Source organism: Bidens hawaiensis, unplaced genomic scaffold, assembly GCF_021521415.1.
Source record: "Bidens hawaiensis isolate Kalapana, Puna unplaced genomic scaffold, B.hawaiensis_p1.1 tig00025800_1, whole genome shotgun sequence".
In the NCBI taxonomy this organism is placed as follows: Eukaryota; Viridiplantae; Streptophyta; class Magnoliopsida; order Asterales; family Asteraceae; genus Bidens; species Bidens hawaiensis.
Genome location: NW_027494141.1, coordinates 169,915 through 192,246, shown reverse-complemented (window position 1 = coordinate 192,246; position 22,332 = coordinate 169,915). Strand labels below are relative to the sequence as shown.

General features: G+C 36.5%; 1 protein-coding gene across 1 annotated transcript; it reads left to right on the top strand.

Moving 5' to 3' along the window:
• The first annotated feature begins 1,546 nt into the window (after nt 1-1,546).
• LOC143572316 (transcription factor bHLH162-like) lies at nt 1,547-4,150 on the top strand. The gene is made up of 3 exons (XM_077057507.1): nt 1,547-1,736; nt 2,024-2,377; nt 3,927-4,150. Exons 1-3 carry the CDS (start codon nt 1,611-1,613, stop codon nt 4,002-4,004), a joined length of 558 nt encoding a protein of 185 aa, XP_076913622.1. The 5' UTR covers nt 1,547-1,610; the 3' UTR covers nt 4,005-4,150.
• The last annotated feature ends 18,182 nt before the right edge of the window (nt 4,151-22,332 follow it).

Sequence of the window (22,332 nt, the reverse complement as noted above, 5' to 3'; positions counted from 1 at the left end):
GTTGATTTTAAATTGTGAGGATTAAGATGGGAATGATAAGTAATAAAATATTGTATGTTTTTATTAAAGAGTATTAACTGATATACATATTTCAAAGAAAATATACTTGCACAATTTAAATGATTTCGAAAAAAAAGGATTTTAATGTGCATATATATATATATGTGTGTGTGGATCTTAAGAGAACCTTTTGAAAATTTAGAACTTTGAAAACCATTTTTGATCATTAAAAACACCTTTAAAAATATATTTTAAAAAATATTTAAAAGAATCATAAAACAAAAAATAACAACAATTTTAAAAAAGTAAAAAAAACCAAAATTCTTATATTTCATTTCAGTTTCATAAAAAAAACCGTCGTATTATACACATATGTATAATTTTATTTAATCTTTAGTTACGTAATATACGCATATGTACAATATCATTTATCTTAAATTATACATACGTGTATAAAAAAACATGTAAATGTACATATATATGTATATATTAACATTTGTGTATATAATTTAGCTAAACCGAGTTTTTTTATGAAACCGGGATGTTAAAATAAGAATTTCGGTTTTTTTACTTTTCTTCATTTTTGTGTTTTTTTTTATTTTATGATTTTTTTTATTTTTAGTTTTTTTGTGGTCTAAAATAGTTCTTATAGTTCTCAATTTCAAAAAATTTCTCTCATATTCCCGATATACATATATATATATATATATATACACTAGTTTTTGTCCCCCGTATTACGGGGGCTGTTTTACGTTACTCGTTTTTAATATTTTATACTTTTTTGAGTTTAATTTTATTTATTGTTAGGAAATTTATAATATATTCAACGTTCGATGATAAAAGGATTTTACAAATAACTAAGATGCTATAACCCGGTTTAGAAGTTATCTTGGTTTGATGAGACCCAAGACCCGCTTATTTTTTTTACTATAAAATTATTTTTTAATTATAAATAAAATCTTTAAAAAAAAGCATATAATAATTTTAGTATATCATACTTTATAGGATTTTCACATCAATAATTTGGTGAGAATAATTTTTAATTTAATGAGATGTTATTACCCGTTTAAGGAATATTTGGGTTTGGTAAAACCCATAGCCGTGAATTCGGGTCAAATGCATGAGAAGACTCCGTTTAAAAATCAAGCAAATTTAGTGACTCCAACAAAAGGGGGAGCGACCACATCGCGATACGTAATATTTTTGGGTCTTCGTTTATATATATATATATATATATATATATATAAATGCAATTTAAATGTATGTATATTTTTGTATTTTGAAATATCTAAAATGAAATTAAAAAAAAAACCACAACTATAATTTCAGAGAACACTCTAATTAATGTGCAATTGTGTTTCAAGAATCACTAACCATAAACTTGTTGGAAAATCTTTTGATGCACGTGGATCCCACAAAAAGTGCTTTATCAAGAAACGTCGTGTATAACGATTTGCATTTTCTTGCTTTAATAAATCATTCTCTTGGGTGTTTACTATTATTATAAAGAGGACCAATCACAATCATAGTGAACAAAACCATGGATTTGAAGCTATATAAAATCAGGTAAAGATCCATTCATTTGAGGAAGACAAAGTGTGACAGAAGTGATGGCATGCAACCCTAGTTCATCTTCTTCTAGGGTTGATAGAAGAACCGTTGAGAAAAACAGAAGGATTCACATGAAAGCCCTTTACTCCAAGCTCCATTCTCTTGTTCCTCATAACTCATCTAGGGTTTTACTCTCTCTCCCTCTCTCTATATTATCTTAATCTACATTATCAATCTATATACATAAAATTATATAAAAATTAGATTATGTAACCATGAAATTTTAGGGTTCCATCTTGATTTTTTGAGGCTAAGTCTTGAAGTTTTATTATTGTTAAATTACCATTCATTAAAGGGTGACGTTTAAATCGAAACAAAAGGGCAAACAAGCAACAAGTAATAAGCTGCACCGGTAACGCTTTCTAGATAGCAAAATTAAGTTATTTATAGTTTTCTGTTATGAATGTTGCAGGATATGTTATCACTACCAGATCAACTACAAGAAGCTGCAAACTACATCAACAGATTGCAGATAAAACTGGAGAAGATGAAAGAAGAAAAGGATAATTTGACACAGATCAAGAAACTGGAAATGAATCATGACAAGAAAAGCAAAAGCTCGAGTTTAATGGCAGGGCAGCAAAGAACGCCACAGATTGATGTTCGTGAAGTCGGATCAGCTCTTGAAGCAATTCTCATCACTGGTGTTGATTTTCAGATACTGTTTAGTGAAACCGTTCGTGTGATTCATGAAGAAGGCTTTGATGTCGTCAATGCTAGCTTTTCGATAATTAACGATATTGTTGTTCATACCATACATGCTCAGGTATACCTTTTTATTTTGTTTACAATCATATGTAGATATCAAATATTTTTTCTAGTAATTTTTATAAAAATGTGACACATACGGAAACTAATTTTCTTAACTTGTACCTTCTATTAACTAGACAAGAAAAATCAACCATCATAAATAAGTAAATATTATGATGGCTGATTTTCTTAACATGTCCTCTCAAACTAAACTTTGGTTTCAATTAATGAAAGATTCAAAATAAATAAATAAATAAAATGAAATTAAGAACATCTATGATAAGGAGAGCAAAATCTAAATGATCTTGTTGATGGAGTTTCATTCTTTCTTCTTCGTCTTTCTTCTTCGTCATTCTTCTTCCACACTGCATATTAGTATCATATTTTGTGGTTTCGTTTCTAGAGTAGCGCCGACGCATGATTTAAACAAGCAAACTGAAATAATTTGGTCATATAAATCGTTTAAGCTCTAATACCACAAAAAAAATATAATACAAAGAGCATTATAATCTAATTTAGACAGGACCGTTTCTTGGGCAAGCTAAATCAGACAAAGGGTTTAGGCTCCTAGTTTTATAAGGCATTTAAAAAAAGGGTTATGCATTATGGAATTTTGAAGTAGCGTTTTTTAGAATTAGTAACTCACTAACTGACCACGAGATTAATGATGAATGCCTCATATCAATTATTACATATCATTCATAGTTCATGATTCTTGGATACTCTATACTGGTATATGCATAAAAACAATAAGAAATGCATCAAAATTTTAGTTAGTTTTATTCATCCGCATAAATTGAGCTTATACATTGAGCTGACCTTGAATTTAAAGCAACGAGTTTTTGAAATATGAAATGTATAATTTTCTTGATTGATCTTAAAAAATACGCCTATCTTTTTGAAGATGTAACCAACCATCTTAACTTGTATAACTAATAGTTAAACTAACCATCATAACTATATATATATATCTTATGATAACTGATATTTTAACACATGCATTAACAATTACTTATCAAGTATTATATTTTCTTTTAAGTATTATATTTTCTTTTTCCTTTTGAATTACAGTTCTTTTTAAATGGATCAAACATTGTATAGACAATATATATATATATATATATATATATAGATTTTGGTATTTTCTTCTATGAATTTATAGATTTTGTCTTACTCTATGCCCGTAGTATTCTTTTGTACATACACAATGGGTCCTATAAGACATCCCAAACACCCCCTATACGTCTCGTATAGGTCTATAAGCAACGTATAGGCCCTCGTATAGCCTTCTACGGGGCATATAGGGGGTTTTTGTTGTCCATAGAAAACCCCTAAAAAATATCTTAGATTTAATGTAATAATACGGTTTCACATTTCTGCTATGACCAAGTACAAAGTCTGAATCACCTCACTTTAACGAGTTTGAGAAGATATATATATATATATGTATCGCATCACATTGACGTACGACAAGGCTGTAATATCTTACATGCTAACTTCATGGATTAGTTTAAAACATGTTTGTGCATTATTCAATGTCTTAATTGGGCTGTTTAAATCTACAGATTGGAGAGAGTTATGCCTCGGAGAATGGTGTTTCAAGGATCATAGAGAAACTGAACAACATTGTGTACGGCATCTGATCTCTATACTGCATTGCCAACTTTTGTACCCTTTAATTGTTTGGAAGACTTTAGTGGAATTATGTGTGGTTAGGATTCAATATCTTTATCAACATTAACTGGAATATATCCTTATCACCCATCTATCTAATTATTAGATATCTGCTTTTCAGGCATGTTATGAAACCCTGTCCGGAAATAATATTACATGGGACATGTGGTGTCTGTTGTGTTACTATCTATGTGCTTTTATTTATTAGTTTAAACTCTGAACTATGTGTATGCTTTGTCAGTTTATAGTTTTTAAGCGGAAAATGATTTTTTTGGGTGGTTGTAATATCATACACCCTCTTATAGTATTTATATACCTTTTTGTGTGTATGATACATTATATACCTTTTTGTTTTTGTGTGTATGATAAGAGACAAATCTTCTTCATCTCTTTTTTTTCTTTTTTGAGGGTTTATGAAAACCATAACTCTTCTAATGTATTGGACTATTGGCTGTCGAGAGTCTAAGAAAGTCAACTCATGGTATTTTGCATGTTCTAAAATAAAAAATATCCATACTCCATAAAATAAGAAAAAGGGTTAAAACCTTAACTAACATGTTTCGAATTAGTAGATCCATTGCCATCACTTTAAGATTGGATAATGTGTTTCTTTATAACTCCACGTCAATGAAAAGGCCTGCCTCGATATTACCTGAGTCTTGAGACAAGCAAACTTTGATGCCCATGCATAAAATAAATATCTCATACAACATTTTGCGGCATAACGAGTCGTGCCATCAAATCACTCTTCATAATGTCAAATATGAATTTTAATATATGATATAAGTATACACTAATTAAGAAACCATATACATTTATTTGTACATATATATTGCTAGTGTAACTAATTACATACAGAGGCGCTATATATAATCCCACACACAAACTGTCTGTGTCACCATCAACCACCCTAAAAAGAAAATATGCAGCAGTGTTTTAGTTTAATCCATGACATGGCATGAAGTAAAATTTTCTAAACGTACACATTTTACAAAAAAATACTTTAACAAAGCAGGTTGATCGCCTTCTTAGTTCAAAAATGCTTTTCTTTTATACAAATTACACTTGTATTCCACTTAATTGGAGAAATTACTTCAAATTATTTAACTTTGTAGATCGATTTACCTGGAATTCCACTAAGAATTTCCATGCTGGAATACATGAGATACACATTAAAGTTAAATGAATATACTGTCGTTTAATCCCCAAAAAAAAATATGAACCACTTTGTTTCTACAATAAACAACTGTAGGATTTGGTATACATAGACGACTCCAGGACTTGAAGGCTTCAATGGATCTGCACACATGAACAAACCGTGAGCTTACTACTGAAGGGCCACTTCAACATGAGAATAAATTAGTTGTTTTTAGGCGGGGATAATCAGAGAAAGAAGAGAGTCGTAAGTGAAAGAAACGAGTTAGAACAAGAGAATACGTTGGATGCCCAAGGCACCTTTATATAGTTGATATTCTTGCCCCAATCGGATCTCCAATGGTTTAGCTCTGATGCCCAAGTTGGATCTCATTTCCTCGATTGTAGGTAAGACATTACCGTTTTAGGAAGGTGAGACTTCTATCCGTTGGACAATGGACTAACCTCACTCAACCATGTGCTACAGTCGACACGACTTTGTGTTCAGCCCGCTAGACTTCTGTCTATCACTATTGACACATCCCATCAATAGATGCTTTCGACCATTCAACCATTTGAGCTTTGGGGCTTTCAGGGTTATTGTAAGGCCCCGGTCCGGTGCCCTACTTTAGACGTTGGATTTACTCATAAACAAAGTTCTAAATATCAGAATGAATTAAAACTTTCGTGGAATTTAAACTTCAACTATACATATTACATGACATTTAAAATCTTGTCTTAACATCTTTCAAATTTGTCTTTCAATATAAAACATAGTCAAATATAACAACATAGCATTCTTCTCAAGATGCCAGTATCTTTAATCCAATGCCATTTGTCCTTATTCAAGCGAGCTGCCTCAACCTATTCACCTGCGTGTATACTAAAAGTCAGCTACGCTGAGTGAGTTCTAGTTAATCAGACAACATACAATACATTCACATACTTACATATATACGTATCCGAAGACACATATTACATATTTAATTTGTTGCATTTTTTGCACACATACATACATACATACATACATACATACATACATACAGACATACATACATACATACATACATACATACATACATACATACTTTCATACTTTTATACTATCGTACTTTCATAATACATGTAACTATCTTTACTATCTCAGATATTAGTTGGGTCTGGTCCCTTCTATCTCAGATATTATTAGGATATGGTCCCTTCTATCCCATACAACCATACACACATTTCTTTACACATACATTTCAATATATATACTTTCATGCATACTCTTAACTTCATGCACATCCACATATCATACACTTACCACTTAAGGTAAGTGTATTAACTAATCACATTAAGTATGCACACAGTCCCGAAAACATAACAAGGAAATGAGGCTAGAAACTCACATGGGTCCTATCATCTTTGGATGATGTATTCAGTCAATAGTTCAGAATGTCATAAGTAATTGTAAATTGCTAAGAATAGTGGTCAGTTGTGTTTAGCTATTTACCTTACCTTTTGTCACTACGTGAATATCGACTTTTAGCCACACATGTGGTCTGGGTGATTTGCCACACTTCAGCTTAAATGTGTGGCTAAAAGGTCTTTGACTATGTTTGAAAACCTTCCAGAATGTTTTGACCACACATGTTATTCTTCATGTGACCATTCTATACCTACTCAGGTACTTTTCGTCACACTTTGAAAAAAACTGTGACAAAATCTAGCCACATTATAAAAACGTGTGGCGAAATGTGACTTACAGTCATAGTTTGTTTGATCTTTGATACATGTGACCAAAAACACATGCATTAGCCACAAACTGTGACATTTAACTAGCTACATGTTTTAATAGTGTGGCCAAATGTGACGAACGGCTACTGTATTAATAAGAGATGTGTCTAAAAGGTAAAAGATATAGCCACTTATATTACGTTGTGTGACCTAATGTCACATTTGTTAGCCACATTTTTAATAATGTGGCGAAATATGATGAACAACCATTGTATTTATTAGTAATGTGGCTAAAACGCTTAAAATATATAGCCACTTATACGAGGTTGTGTGACCAAAGAGTAGTTTAGTTTTATATGGCTAAAACGCTTTATTTTTCCTAAGTACCATCAACTTCACCTCCTCCCAATTTCAAACCTAATCTATAAACATCGATTGAAGCTCATTACTTTTCTTCATCACTTTGATTCTTGCTCCAAACTTCATCAACCATCATGCGATCAAATCTAACGGGGGTTTTCAACATGATTAATTAGAACACTGGAGAAGTCAAAAAATGTTAGGGTTTGAGTTTTGTTGAGATCAGTTGGTTGACAGATTCGTTCTCGTTTATTGATTGGTCTGTAACTTGATGTTAAACAATAATTATGTAACATCCCAAATTTCAAGATTTTTATAAATATGGATTTTAAACCAAAGAGGGGTCAAAGAGGAAATAAAACAAAAGGGTGGGTGATGTATATTTTTGGATGTTCTGGATGTGTGTGTGGACAGAAGAAGAAAACAAGCAAGAAGAAGAGAACGTGAAAGAAGGAGAACAGATGATTTCACTTCTCAAATCGATTATCTAATCGAGCATTAGAAAATACATAATCATCTTCTAGTAGATCGATTATTGGGTCTAACCCTAAAGTTGGGGCTTTGCTATCTACACTTCATGCATGATGATCTAGTACGTGTTTTATGTGATTATTGATGAACTGATAGTGATAATATTGATTATGTGATCTATTACTAGTTATAATTGTTGATTCTATCATAGTAGTGTCAAACTGTGTTCAAGAGTATACCATATTTGATGAACACAGTTGATAAATTAGAGATCTTTTATGGATGTGGTTATATGATTATAATCTGTACACATAAGTTGATTGTTGTAATGCATCAAACATAAGAGGTCATTGTTAAAATGTGTGAGGAAATAGGCATTTCAGATCGTGCGTAGAGATTTAAAGTAATGATTTCAAATGAGTGCACACAAGGTGTTTGTGAAAATGTCTCAACCAACAAGGAATTTAAAGAGTTGTTAAGATGTTAAATTCATATTACTTGTCACACCCTCAAAATCCATTAACGGAGTTTTACCGTCAGAGGGTGTGAACTAACAGGATCGGAATCATCAGTTATAATCAAACCATAAAATAAAGTTTCAAAAACCATGAAAACGTTTACGAGTAATTAAATGCGGAAGCGTAAAAACCTTTAATCAAAAGTTGCGTCACGCAGGACGACTTAAAACCAATGATAACCGTTAAAAATAAGTTTGCATAATAAAAGCATTTTCAAGCAATGCATGTTCCTAAACCGCGCGCCCGCCTCGGCTACCTGAGAATAACATACTAAAAGTGTCAACACAAGGTTGGTGAGTTCACAAGTTTAAATAAAAATAAAGCGATTAGCGTTTGCGTTCAGCGTGTTGCGTTAAGCGTTTTGCATTACAGCGTTTTGCGTTACAACGTTTTGTGTTACAGCGTTTTGCGTTACAGCGTTTTGCGTTACAGCGTTTTGCGTTACCAGATAGTGTTATGTCAATTATATATCTATAGGTAGCTAGCCTATAAAGCAAGTATTACTAAGTGTTCGACACCGAAGCTGACTCGTTTATTAAGTGCCTTGTCACCAGGTCCTCCAGACCATGGTACGTGTTAGCCAAAATTACACCCGCTCGACTTCCAGTCGAGTTTAGCGTTGGGTGGGGTTTGTCAAACCCAGTAGTACTACTCAACAGTAACTCGCTATTCCAAATATTAACTGGTTCGATGTGTAGGACTTCAATTGTTTCGTTTGCCACTTAGCCTTTACAAGTGATATATAATTTACTAACAAATTCTTAAATGCGTTTATCGGAGTATGTTATCTCCCCCAAGTGAAAAGCGTTTAAAACAGTTTAAAAGGGGTAAGTGAAACTCACTGTTTGCGAAGAAATTCCCAAATTAAATCACCAAGATGCGCGTCACAGAAAAACTCTCTCTAGCGTTCTAAAACAACAAAGAGATTTTTCTAAGTGTCGGAATATTATAGAGTCTCTAGACCCGGCACATAATACCTATGCATATAACATGTTTCGTGTTTCGTTGGTGAATCGTGTGTGACTTTAACAAGTGTATTTGTGACACATTACATGTGTAAGCAATCATATACGTGTTATGTATTCATAATGTACATCACTAGCAATCATTCCCCGTAAGGGCATTTTGGTCAAATCATGACAATTATCTTGCAATCATTCCCCTCAAGGGCAATTTGGTCAAAACTCGATAATAAATTAGCAAGTATCATATTTCATGCATTTTCACAAAACTCAGCAGCTAGTTTCACCGAGACAGAAATTCTACTTAAAAGATTGTACTATTCCACCGATCATAGCATCTCAATTAATTTACCAAAAATCATCACAGAAGCATATATGTCTTAGGTTTTCAGAACATATTTTAGTATATTTTTATTCCACATAGTTTTCTCACAATCATCAAATCATTACAGCAAACTCATAACAGTCAAATTCATGCGCAACAGAATGTTATTTGCAAAACAACCTAACAGCAGGTCTAACAGCTCAGCTTTGCACAACGGTTTTGTAAAATCATAAAAGTTAACTTCTACTTGTCCAAAAATTACAAGTTTATATTCTTTAGAAATTAGACTCAACCTAGTTTACTGTAGTATTAATAATCTCAACCCATTTTCATGTTTACACTTCGTTACAGTCACTTAAACATCAAATACACATTCTGTCTAGAAACTGTTTGCATCCAAACTCAACATAATAACAATCTATGAACTATCATGCATTCATATACCCCTCTAGACTCCATAAACACCATCCATGCACATCAATTACACATTACACACAAGATTAGGGTTTTTGTTTGAACTCAAATCAAAGACACAACAATCAACATGTTACAATATCAATTCTACTTATCACATCATTACTCAATCAACAACAATCATATTGATTACATGTATATATGAAATCGGCAGCTTAGGGTTTACAATTAACCTAACAAACATCAAAATCAAGTAATAAGAATGTATAGGATAATCAATTATACCTTCCTAGCACCTAGTTCTTCAATCAAGGGCTTGATTTGGTGATTGTATGTGTGTGTGAAGGTGACGGCAGCCAAGAGGGATGGAGAGGGTGGCTGATCGGTTTTGGGAGAAAGAAAAATAAGAGTTAGGGTTTATTATAACATAGTATTTATAGAATACTATGTTACACTTTAGCCCCTCCACTTTTAAGTATTACTTTTCCTAGCTTAAACTAACTTGTTTACATCTTGAGTTAACGTTTATAACCATGTTATCACACAACACATAAGTCTAACACATAATTATCACATAATTACTGTTTTGACGTTTTTCATTTATTCATCAATCGTTTGCGTCAACTCGTTTGCGTTTCGGTGCAATTCCCGAAAGACTACACATGTAGTAAGTGTTAAGCGTCATTTAAACCCTAGTTTAAATGTAATGAAGTGTGCGTTATAGATTCAATGATCTTAAGTTTGAATTGATGGAGTTGAGTTAATGGAGTTAACCTGAAATTGACGATTGTCACATTATTCCCATGTTAAAGAATTTTCGTCTCGAAAATTTGAGTCAAGTCGTGATGAGTGTCTGAAAAAGTAAGAAAAATTTTCGGTTTGTCATATCATCCCCTAGTAGAAAGAAATTTCGTCCCGAAATTTAATTCATACCTCCGGTGATGTCTGACGGTTTGCTGGGTTTCGCGGTTTTCTGTGTTTGGTTAGCCCTTCAAAAAGGTGAGGATACTTTTTTATCATTTGATCCTCGCGTTCCCACGTGAACTCCGGTCCACGTCTCGAGTTCCAACGAACTTTAACGATTGGAATTTTGCTGTGCTTGAGCGTTTTGGTTTCCCAATCCAAAACCTCGACTGGTTCCTCAATGAAACGTAACTGTTCATCAACTTGCAGTTCCTCCAAAGGAACTACTTGGGTTTCATCGGACAGGCATTTCTTCAAATTTGACACGTGGAATACATTGTGTACGCCACCGAGTTCCGTTGGTAGTTCCAGTCGGTACGCCACTGGACCAACGCGCTCAGTTATCCGGTAAGGACCAACATATCGTGGGTTGAGTTTGTTTCGCTTACCAAAGCGAACCACACCTTTCCAAGGTGAGACTTTGAGTAACACTCGATCGTTCACTTGAAATTCGAGAGGTTTTCGGCGCTTGTCGGCGTAACTCTTTTGGCGATCTCGTGCTGCTGCCATGCGATTTCGGATTTGAACAATCTTTTCCGAAGTTTCGAGTACCAGTTCTGGACCAGTGATTTGGCTGTCACCCACCTCTGCCCAGCAGAGTGGTGATCGACACTTTCGTCCGTACAACGCTTCAAACGGCGCTGCTTTAATACTTGTGTGGTAGCTGTTATTATACGAAAATTCTACCAAAGGTAAGTGAGGTTCCCAACTTTTTCCGAAATCCAATACGCAGGCACGCAACATATCCTCCAGGGTCTGAATAGTTCATTCACTTTGCCCATCCGTCTGAGGATGGTATGCTGTGCTCATATCAAGACGGGTGCCTAGCGCGCTTTGCAGCGACTTCCAAAAGTGCGACGTGAAACGAGAATCTAATTCGGAAATGATCGAGACAGGCACTCCGTGTCTAGACACCACTTCTTTCATGTAAACACGAGTTAGTCTTTTCATTTTGTCCGATTCCTTAATCGTTAAGAAGTGTGCAGACTTAGTCAACCGGTCAACGATCACCCAGATGGTATCGCATCCCGTCGGTGTCTTAGGTAAACCTGTAATAAAATCCATTGAGATGTGTTCCCATTTCCACATTGGGAGTTCCGGTTGTTGCAGTAGACTAGATGGTTTCTGGTATTCTATCTTGACTCTGGCACAAGTCAAGCATTTGCTCACGTAGGTGGCAATGTCGGCTTTCATGTTCGGCCACCAGTAAAGTGCCTTTAAATCATGATACATTTTATCTGAGCCAGGGTGGATAGAATATCGGGACTTATGTGCTTCGTCCATCACTAGAGTTCTCAACTCTCCGAACCGTGGAACCCAAATCCGGTTCTCAAAATATCGGACCCCGTCCGATCTGTTTTCAAGTTGCTTGTTCATGCGCCGCATGAGTTCCGATGGATGATTGTCATCATTCAAAGCTTCAAGTTGCGCATCGCGAATCTGATCGGGTAAGCTGGCATGAATCGTGAGTTGCAATGCTCTCACCCGTCTGGGTTTATCTGTTTCTTTTCTGCTGAGGGCGTCGGCCACCACATTGGCCTTGCCAGGGTGGTACTTGATGGCACAATCATAATCTTTGAGCAGCTCGACCCAACGACGCTGTCGCATTTTCAGCTCCTTCTGATCGTAGATATGCTGGAGACTCTTGTGGTCGGTGTAAATGGTAAACTTGGTACCGTACAAGTAATGCCCCATATCTTAAGAGCGAACACCACAGCTCCAAGTTCCAAATCATGGGTCGTGTAGTTCTTCTCGTGAACCCGTAGTTGTCGAGAGGCATAGGCTATAACCTTTTCGAGTTGCATCAGCACACAACCGAGACTTTGTATAGATGCGTCACAGTGTACCTCGATATTTTCCGTTCCCTCGGGGAGGGCTAGAATAGGGGCGCTACAAAGTTTGGTTTTCAACAGTTGAAAAGCAGATTCTTGCGCGTCACCCCAATTGTACTTAGTGCCTTTGTGAGTCAAAGCGGTGAGGGGTTGAGCAATCTTTGAAAATCCCTCGATGAAACGCCGGTAGTAGCCGGCCAGTCCTAGGAATTGCCGCACCTCAGTCGGAGTCTTAGGTGCTTCCAAGTTTTTGATGGCCTCTACCTTACCGGGATCGACATGGATACCATTCTCGTTGATCACATGCCCTAAAAAGTGAACCTCGCGAAGCCAAAATTCACATTTCGAGAGTTTAGCATACAGTTGTTCCTTCTTCAACAATTCCAGAATTACCCTTAAGTGTTCTTCGTGGTCAGCCTCGTTCTTGGAGTAGACGAGAATATCGTCAATGAACACAATCACAAACTTGTCGAGGTACGCCTTTCATACTCGATTCATGAGATCCATAAATACAGCTGGTGCGTTGGTTAGGCCAAAAGGCATAACCGAAAACTCATAGTGACCATACCGTGTTCTGAAAGCCATCTTTGAGATATCTTCCTCGCGCACTCTCAGTTGGTGGTAACCGGATCGCAGATCGATCTTCGAGTAGTAACTCGATCCTTGAAGCTGGTCAAACAAATCATCAATTCGGGGTAAAGGATAACGGTTCTTGACCGTCACCTTGTTCAACTCCCGGTAGTCGATACACATGCGGAAAGTCCCGTCTTTCTTTCGGACAAATAAGACAGGGGCTCCCCATGGTGATGAGCTAGGTCGGATAAAACCCTTATCCAACAAATCTTGCAACTGAGTGGACAACTCCTGAAGTTCCGCCGGTGCGAGCCGATACGGGGCTCGTGCTATGGGTGCTGCACCGGGTGTCAACTCGATTTGGAATTCGACTTGACGAATAGGAGGGAGTCCGGGCAAATCCTCCGGGAAAACTTCCGGAAAATCTCGAAGAACCAGTATATCTTCAATTCGCTTCTCCTCCGCGGGTTTCTCAACAATCTGCGCCAAAATTGCCGGATGACCCTTTCGTAGGTACTTCTGCGTCTTCATGAGGGTAATGACGCTGGTGGTCATGCCGCTTCTCTCACCTCGGACCGAAATGATCTCGCCGGAAGGGGTAGTAATGTGGACTATCTTGTCGTGACATATAATCTCCGCTCAGTTCTCGGATAACCAGTCCATGCTGACAACGACATCGAAACTACTAAGCGTAAAAGGAATAAGGTCAATATCAAAAACATGACCTGACAGTTTTAACTTACATCCCGCAAGTACATGAGTCGTTACTATAGTCTTACCGTCAGCTAATTCAACAGGAAACTTAGCATCTAACGGAGTTGGAGTTAAGTCTAAGAGTTGGCTAAAGGCTTTCGACACAAAACTCCTATCAGCTCCAGTGTCAAACAATACAGAAGCAAAACAATCGTTCACAGGGAACTTACCAGTCACCACGTGCGGATCATTGCGGGCTTGACCCGACCCAATCACAAAAGCTCTTCCCTTGCCATTGCTTCCACCATTACTGCCACTTCCATTACCCCCATTGTTGTCGTTCTGTTTCAGCTTGGGACAATCTTTCCTGAAATGACCTTCCTGCCCACATTCGTAACATCCTTTCGTCGTTATAGGTGGTTTAGGAGCACCCGTTGCCGCAAGGTCTCCTCTACACTCCTTCGCCTGATGACCCATCTTTCCGCATCTCTGACACTTGACACGGTTACACGGGCCAACATGATGATAGTTGCACCTATTGCACTTCGGATTTTTCCCAGCATATCCGCTCGAACCCTGCCCGCTGCCGTTGTTATTGTTGTTATGACTTTGATTGTTAAAGCTCCGAGTAAATTCGGGCTTATGGTAGTGTTGTTGCGGTGGGAGGTTCGAGAATGAAGATCTGGTGTTGTCAAACTTCCTCTTTCCGCTGCTCGGGTTGCTGTTGCTGTTGTTGTCATTACTCGAGTTGTCACGGGCCTTAGTGGTTGAACCCCTAGGTGGTAACGCACTTTGGGTCACAGCCTGATCCGTCAGTTTGTGAGCTAAACGGATCGCTTGTTGAATCGTGGCTGGTCTGGAAGACGTCACCATGCCCTGAATCTGCGGTGCTAACCCATCAATGTACATTTCAATCTTCTTACTCGGAGGATCCACCATCCGCGGACACATCACAGCCAACTCGTGAGAACGAGTAGTGTAGGCTTCAATTTCCTAGCCCACCATCTTCAGTGACCAGAATTCTGACTCTTACTTTGAAATCTCTTCTCTCGGACTGTACTCCTCTCGCATCATGTTTTTGAACTCCTCCCAGTTCATCGCGTTAGCCAGTTCCAATCCAAGGATCTGCACATTTGTACATCGTCTGTGGACACATCTGAGTGTGCCTCTGGCTCAGCCGGTTCTTCCTCCGGTACCTCTTCGGGTTCCTCCTCGGGATCTTCTTCAGGTTCGGCCTCAGGCTCCGCCTCAGGCTCGGCCTCAGGCTCGGATGCGTTCTGAGCAAGTTGCATTTGTAAGACATCGCAACTCTCTAGAGCTATCTCGGTTCGGGTCCTTGCTACCTGGAGTTGCTCTTGCAAGTCTATCATCTCGGCTTGCATCTTCATCATAATCTTCATCTATTGATCACTAGCCTCTTGTATTTCCTTCATTGCCGCTGCCATGCGGGCAATCTCCTCCTTAGTCTCGGTTCCGTCTTTTAACAGTCCGGAAACGTTCGCTCTCGTATAGCGCATGTAACCCACGTCACGCTCCAAGCATGAAACAACAGCTGCGAGAACTCTCTCTACAGGTTCGGTTATGGGTGGTAGGGTGTTGGGATAAGCAGGATGGTTCGGGTGAGGTAACGGGGGAACCTGCTCGCGATAGACCATACGTCTGATCATGTTAGGGTACCAATCCCAGCTAACGTCGTTTTCGTATATGCCTCCGGATAGGCGGTACCTCTTCGGTGCGGGAGCTTCGAGTTCCGGGACTACTCGGGGTGGCGATGCGGTGGGTAACTGCGGTTCCTTCCCGTGAGCATGCGTCATCGAATCGGATGATGATGAAGGCGGCGTCGACATTCCTACAGGTAAGCCGTGTATGCGCGCGCGTATGAGTGAAAGAGGTAAAGAGATAAGTTTACAAGACTACACAAACCTATGCAGTGCGTATCATTATAACTAATGGGTCGTCGCGGTTATAGTCTAGTATGCATGCAGCTTCTAGTTCGCTATAACCAATGGCTCTGATACCAATCTGTCACACCCTCAAAATCCACTAACGGAGTTTTACCGTCAGAGGGTGTGAACTAACAGGATCGGAATCATCAGTTATAATCAAACCATAAAATAATGTTTCAAAAACCATGAAAACGTTTACGAGTAATTAAATGCGGAAGCGTAAAAACCTTTAATCAAAAGTTGCGTCACGCAGGACGACTTAAAACCAATGATAACCGTTAAAAATAAGTTTGCATAATAAAAGCGTTTTCAAGCAATGCATGTTCCTAAACCGCGCGCCCGCCTCGGCTACCTGAAAATAACATACTAAAAGTGTCAACACAAGGTTGGTGAGTTCACAAGTTTAAATAAAAATAAAGCGATTAGCGTTTGCGTTCAGCGTGTTGCGTTAAGCGTTTTGCATTACAGCGTTTTGCGTTACAGCGTTTTGCGTTACAGCGTTTTGCGTTACCAGATAGTGTTATGTCAATTATATATCTATAGGTAGCTAGCCTATAAAGCAAGTATTACTAAGTGTTCGACACCGAAGCTGACTCGTTTATTAAGTGCCTTGTCACCAGGTCCTCCAGACCATGGTACGTGTTAGCCAAAATTACACCCGCTCGACTTCCAGTCGAGTTTAGCGTTGGGTGGGGTTTGTCAAACCCAGTAGTACTACTCAACAATGACTCGCTATTCCAAATATTAACCGGTTCGATGTGTAGGACTTCAATTGTTTCGTTTGCCACTTAGCCTTTACAAGTGATATATAATTTACTAACAAAATCTTAAATGCGTTTATCGGAGTATGTTATCTCCCCCAAGTGAAAAGCGTTTAAAACAGTTTAAAAGGGGTAAGTGAAACTCACTGTTTGCGAAGAAATTCCCAAATTAAATCACCAAGATGCGTGTCACAGAAAAACTCTCTCTAGCGTTCTAAAACAACAAAGAGATTTTTCTAAGTGTCGGAATATTATCGAGTCTCTAGACCCGGCACATAATACCTATGCACATAACATGTTTCGTCTTTCGTTTGTGAATCGTGTGTGACTTTAACAAGTGTATTTGTGACACATTACATGTGTAAGCAATCATATTCGTGTCATGTATTCATAAAGTACATCACTAGCAATCATTCCCCGTAAGGGCATTTTGGTCAAATCATGACAATTATCTTGCAATCATTCCCCTCAAGGGCAATTTGGTCAAAACACGATAATAAATTAGCAAGTATCATATTTCATGCATTTTCACAAAACTCAGCAGCTAGTTTCACCGAGACAGAAATTCTACTTAAAAGATTGTACTATTCCACCGATCATAGCATCTCAATTAATTTACCAAAAATCATCACAGAAGTATATATGTCTTAGGTTTCCAGAACATATTTTAGTATATTTTTATTCCGCATAGTTTTCTCACAATCATCAAATCATTACAGCAAACTCATAACAGTCAAATTCATGCGCAACAGAATGTTATTTGCAATTCCCGTTAAACGAAAAATCAAATAAATGCAAGACCACTTGGGTTAGGTTCCTAACTCAATGAGTCAACTTCCAGAAGTGTAACCAACCCAATTGGTCTCGTAGTTAATGAGATATAACATTTACAAAACAACCTAACAGCAGGTCTAACAGCTCAGCTTTGCACAACGTTTTCGTAAAATCATAAAAGTTAACTTCTACTTGTTCAAAAATTACAAGTTTATATTCTTTAGAAATTAGACTCAACCTAGTTTACTGTAGTACTAATAATCTCAACCCATTTTCATTTTTACACTTCGTTACAGTCACATAAACATCAAATACACATTCTGTCCAGAAACTGTTTGCATCCAAACTCAACATAATAACAATCTATGAACTATCATGCATTCATATACCCCTCTAGACTCCATAAACACCATCCATGCACATCAATTACACATTACACACAAGATTAGGGTTTCTGTTTGAACTCAAATCAAAGACACAACAATCAACATGTTACAATATCAATTCTACTTATCACATCATTACTCAATCAACAACAATCATATTGATTACATGTATATATGAAATCGGCAGCTTAGGGTTTACAATTAACCCAACAAACATCAAAATCAAGTAATAAGAATGTATAGGATAATCAATTATACCTTCCTAGCACCTAGTTCTTCAATCAAGGGCTTGATTTGGTGATTGTATGTGTGTGTGAAGGCGACGGCAGCCAAGAGGGATGGAGGGGGTGGCTGATCGGTTTTGGGAGAATGAAAAATAAGAGTTAGGGTTTATTATAACATAGTATTTATAGAATACTATGTTACACTTTAGCCCCTCCACTTTTAAGTATTACTTTTCCTAGCTTAAACTAACTTGTTTACATCTTGAGTTAACGTTTATAACCATGTTATCACACAACAGATAAGTCTAACACATAATTATCAAATAATTACTGTTTTGACGTTTTTCGTTTATTCATCAATCGTTTGCGTCAACTCGTTTGCGTTTCGGTGCAATTCCCGAAAGACTACACATGTAATAAGTGTTAAGCGTCATTTAAACCCTAGTTTAAATGTAATGAAGTGTGCGTTATAGATTCAATGATCTTAAGTTTGAATTGACGGAGTTGAGTTAACGGAGTTAACCTGAAATTGGCGATTGTCACATTACTGCTGTCAATAAAGTTCGTATAAAATCATAGAAAAATCGAGTGAATGTGTATTATACATGCTTGAAAACCTCTTTTGATGTACTAGGTTCATCTTTGAACACGATAAGCTAATTCAGACTTAAAACAGATCAAAACAGTATATTAAAATGATGACAACGTGCTGTTTGAAGTTAAATTATGTTGTTGTCCTGTTCTTTGAATAATCATATAAAATAGTATAAAAATCCAAGAAAGATGTATTTATATTTTTGAAAATCTCCTTGAGTCTACTACGTTTTATATGTGAACATGAAAAGCTGTTTCGGATGAAATATTGTTCAAAACAGTTAGTTTCTAGAGCAATACAGCAGATTCAGCACACTGCTTTGACAGAAAATAGGTTGCTGACATGTTTTGCTAAAAATCACATATAATAAACCGTAGCTCCGATAAAGGTGAACTTTATATGCTTGGAAACCTCTGTGAGTTTACTATATTTTAATTTTGAGCATATTAAGTTAGTTCTGACTTTTAACTGGTCAAAAGTTGAGGTGAATAGGTGCTGCACAAAAGGTGCAGTACTGAAAATAGTTTTTTTTTCATAATAATAAATGGTGTGCGCACTTGTTTAGAAGATATTATGACATAAATGCTTTAATGTAAATTAATGCCATAATTTATGAAGTTGCTAAGTAGAGCCTAGTCGTATATGTACTGAGTTAACCGTTAAAACGGGGAAGTGGATAAATGACTTAAAAATGTTTAACTGATAACTTGATGAACACGTTGATGATTCTTGGCTTGTTAATTATTCGGTATGAATGAGAGTGGTATGAAAATATAAAGAATACTAATGCCGAGTGTCCACATTATGTATTCTAACTTGTTGAAAGTTGACTTTAACAAGCTAGGTATGTTGAAGCTTGGAAGTCAACGAGTCAAATGGACGAAGTGTAATCAAGCTCCTACGAACAAAGGTATGTTTATCTTACATCTATTTTAAGAAGTTACAAGTCTTATTAGTATGTTTTGATTTATTATGAATATCAAATGGATATGGGCCGCCTTGACCCATTAATTGCAAGTTGATTCTTTTGACTATACTTAGTGCGTACTGGTTGTTTTAACTCGTTATAGTTTGAAGTTTACCCTACAAAATGTCTAAGGGGGAATTACTCGTGTTTAGAATACAAATAGTACTAGAATTGTGTAGCACGGTTTGATTTGGGTTTCGGACCAGCTTGTCGATTATAATAATAATATAGTAACTAGATGAAGATTTGACTCGTTGGTGAATATTAAATTAGTAGCATGATTTAATTAGAGAAATGATTCGTTAAGTTGTCTAGACGAGTTGTAAATAATATGTTGAAAAGTTGTAACCGTTTCTAAAGTTGAATTTTAGTTGAGACGTGAAATAGCATTAAGATTAATTTAAATGGGTTGTAATTATGTTGATGGGTTATAATCATGCTGATTAGAAACAGGTACGCGAAGCTTATGATCTATCGGGCGAGTTAAGATACATAATAAACTGAATCTTTGGATTTGCATAACGGTAGCCGGCATACACTACGCTGGACCTGGTTTGGCTTAATATTTTGACTAATGTTACTCCGGGTTTAATATCTTATTTATATATAATATTTAAATATTGGCAATAACTAATATTTGGTATTGGATTGCTTTAGGCGAAGCCCACAAATGGAAACGAAAAGCCGAAGATCAAGTGCTCGGATTTGGACACCAATACACATCAAAATGCAAGTTTCTAATATTGATAATGAATTATGAATAAGTTTTAAAATATATGTACTATCTTTGATTAAAAGACAAGTTTCTACGGATATTATACATGATGTTCGGATATTATACGTGATGTGTGGATACATGTTAGGACTTTTGGTACTATTGACATTACTTATTATCACCAACGATTTTTTTAGTTGAGTCGTTCCGACCCTGACCTGTTTCGACCCTGACCCGTTCCGACCCATAACCCATTTCGACCCAACCCAACCCATTCATATTGACGGGTTAGGCGAATTGTACCACTTAAGACACAATTTAAAAAAATATTCAAAAATAATAATAAAAAAATCATAAGTCAAATTATAAATAAAAAACAGAAAAAAACAAAAACATTTCCTCCGTTGTCCTTGTTCAAAAAAAATCGACCCAACCCGTTTTGACCCGGACCCATTATGACACGAACCTTTTGACCCTGATCCATTCCGACCCGAACCATAACAACCCCTTTTTTAATTGACCCGTTTCGACACATAACCCGTTTCGACCCAACCCAACCCATTTTCCACCCCTATGTTTAATGTATATTGACGGGTTATGCGAGTTGTACATCTTAAGACACAATTTAAAATTATATGCATAATGGGCCATTAGAGATTTCAAGGCCCAATAGGATCCATTAGGACATGTATGAGTTGTTTTTGTGTATTATGGTCTAATATGGCTCCCTATAACACGATATAACCCTTAAATATCTAATGTTACATATAACATGCCATAATAGACCACTAAGAGATTTCAAGCCCTAATATGACCCATTAGAACGACTATGACATGAAAAAGGCTATAATGGGCCACTAACACCAACAAGGCCCAATAAGACCTATGATGAAAGTATCAAATGTTATCGGCCATTAACATCTAACTATGACTAATGACATTCCTATACAACATTCTTAGAGCAGCTATGATGTGATAAAAGGCTATAATGGGCCACAAACACCAGTTAAGGTCCAATAAGGCTCATTGATGAAAGTAAGACATTTTGTTGGGCGTTAACTAAACTATGACTCACTAAACTCATATTCAACCCTTTTAGAGCAACTATGATATGATAGAGACTACAATGGGTCACTAACAACAATCAAGGCCCAAGACGGCCCATTAATGCAAAGTATGATGACCAACTATGCCTATGGCTCACTACACTCATATACAACCCTCTTGTAGAAATGGGGACATGATAGATGCTATAATGGCCACTAGTACCATTCAAGGCCCATTGATGAATGTATGACATGTTTTGGGCATTAACATCTAAGTATGACTAATGATAGTCATATACAAACTTCTTAAAGCAAGTATGACGTAACCAAGGGACACTAATATCTAACTATGAGTCTATGACCAATGATAGCCAAATAAGGCCTATTGACTAAAGTATGGTGTATTTCGGGCGTTAACACCTAACCATGACTAATGACACTCCTATACAACTCTTTTAAAGAAACTGTGACATGATAGATGCTATAATGAGACACTAACACCGATCAAGAACTAGTATGACCCACTAATAAGTGTATGGTTTATTATTGGGCATTAACACTGATTACTACACTCTTATACAACTCTTTTATAGCAACTATAAATATCACTTTTATTTATTTTATATGTTTTTATATTTAAAATACAATTTGCTATATTATTTAAGGTTTAATTAGTTGTTATACACACACACACACACACACTAACAACTCTTTATTTTAATTAAAAATAAAAATACTTAACTCTGTTTATTTCCTATTAATTTTACTTCTCTCAAAATTTCAAATTAAATTTACCCCCTCTTTTCTTTAAAAAATTTTGAATTACCCTCTCATTCTTAAATCTAATTTCAAATTAACCTACTTTTTTTCTATCTCTTCATTACTCCTTCTTCTTCTTCTTCTTCTTCATCTTCTTCTT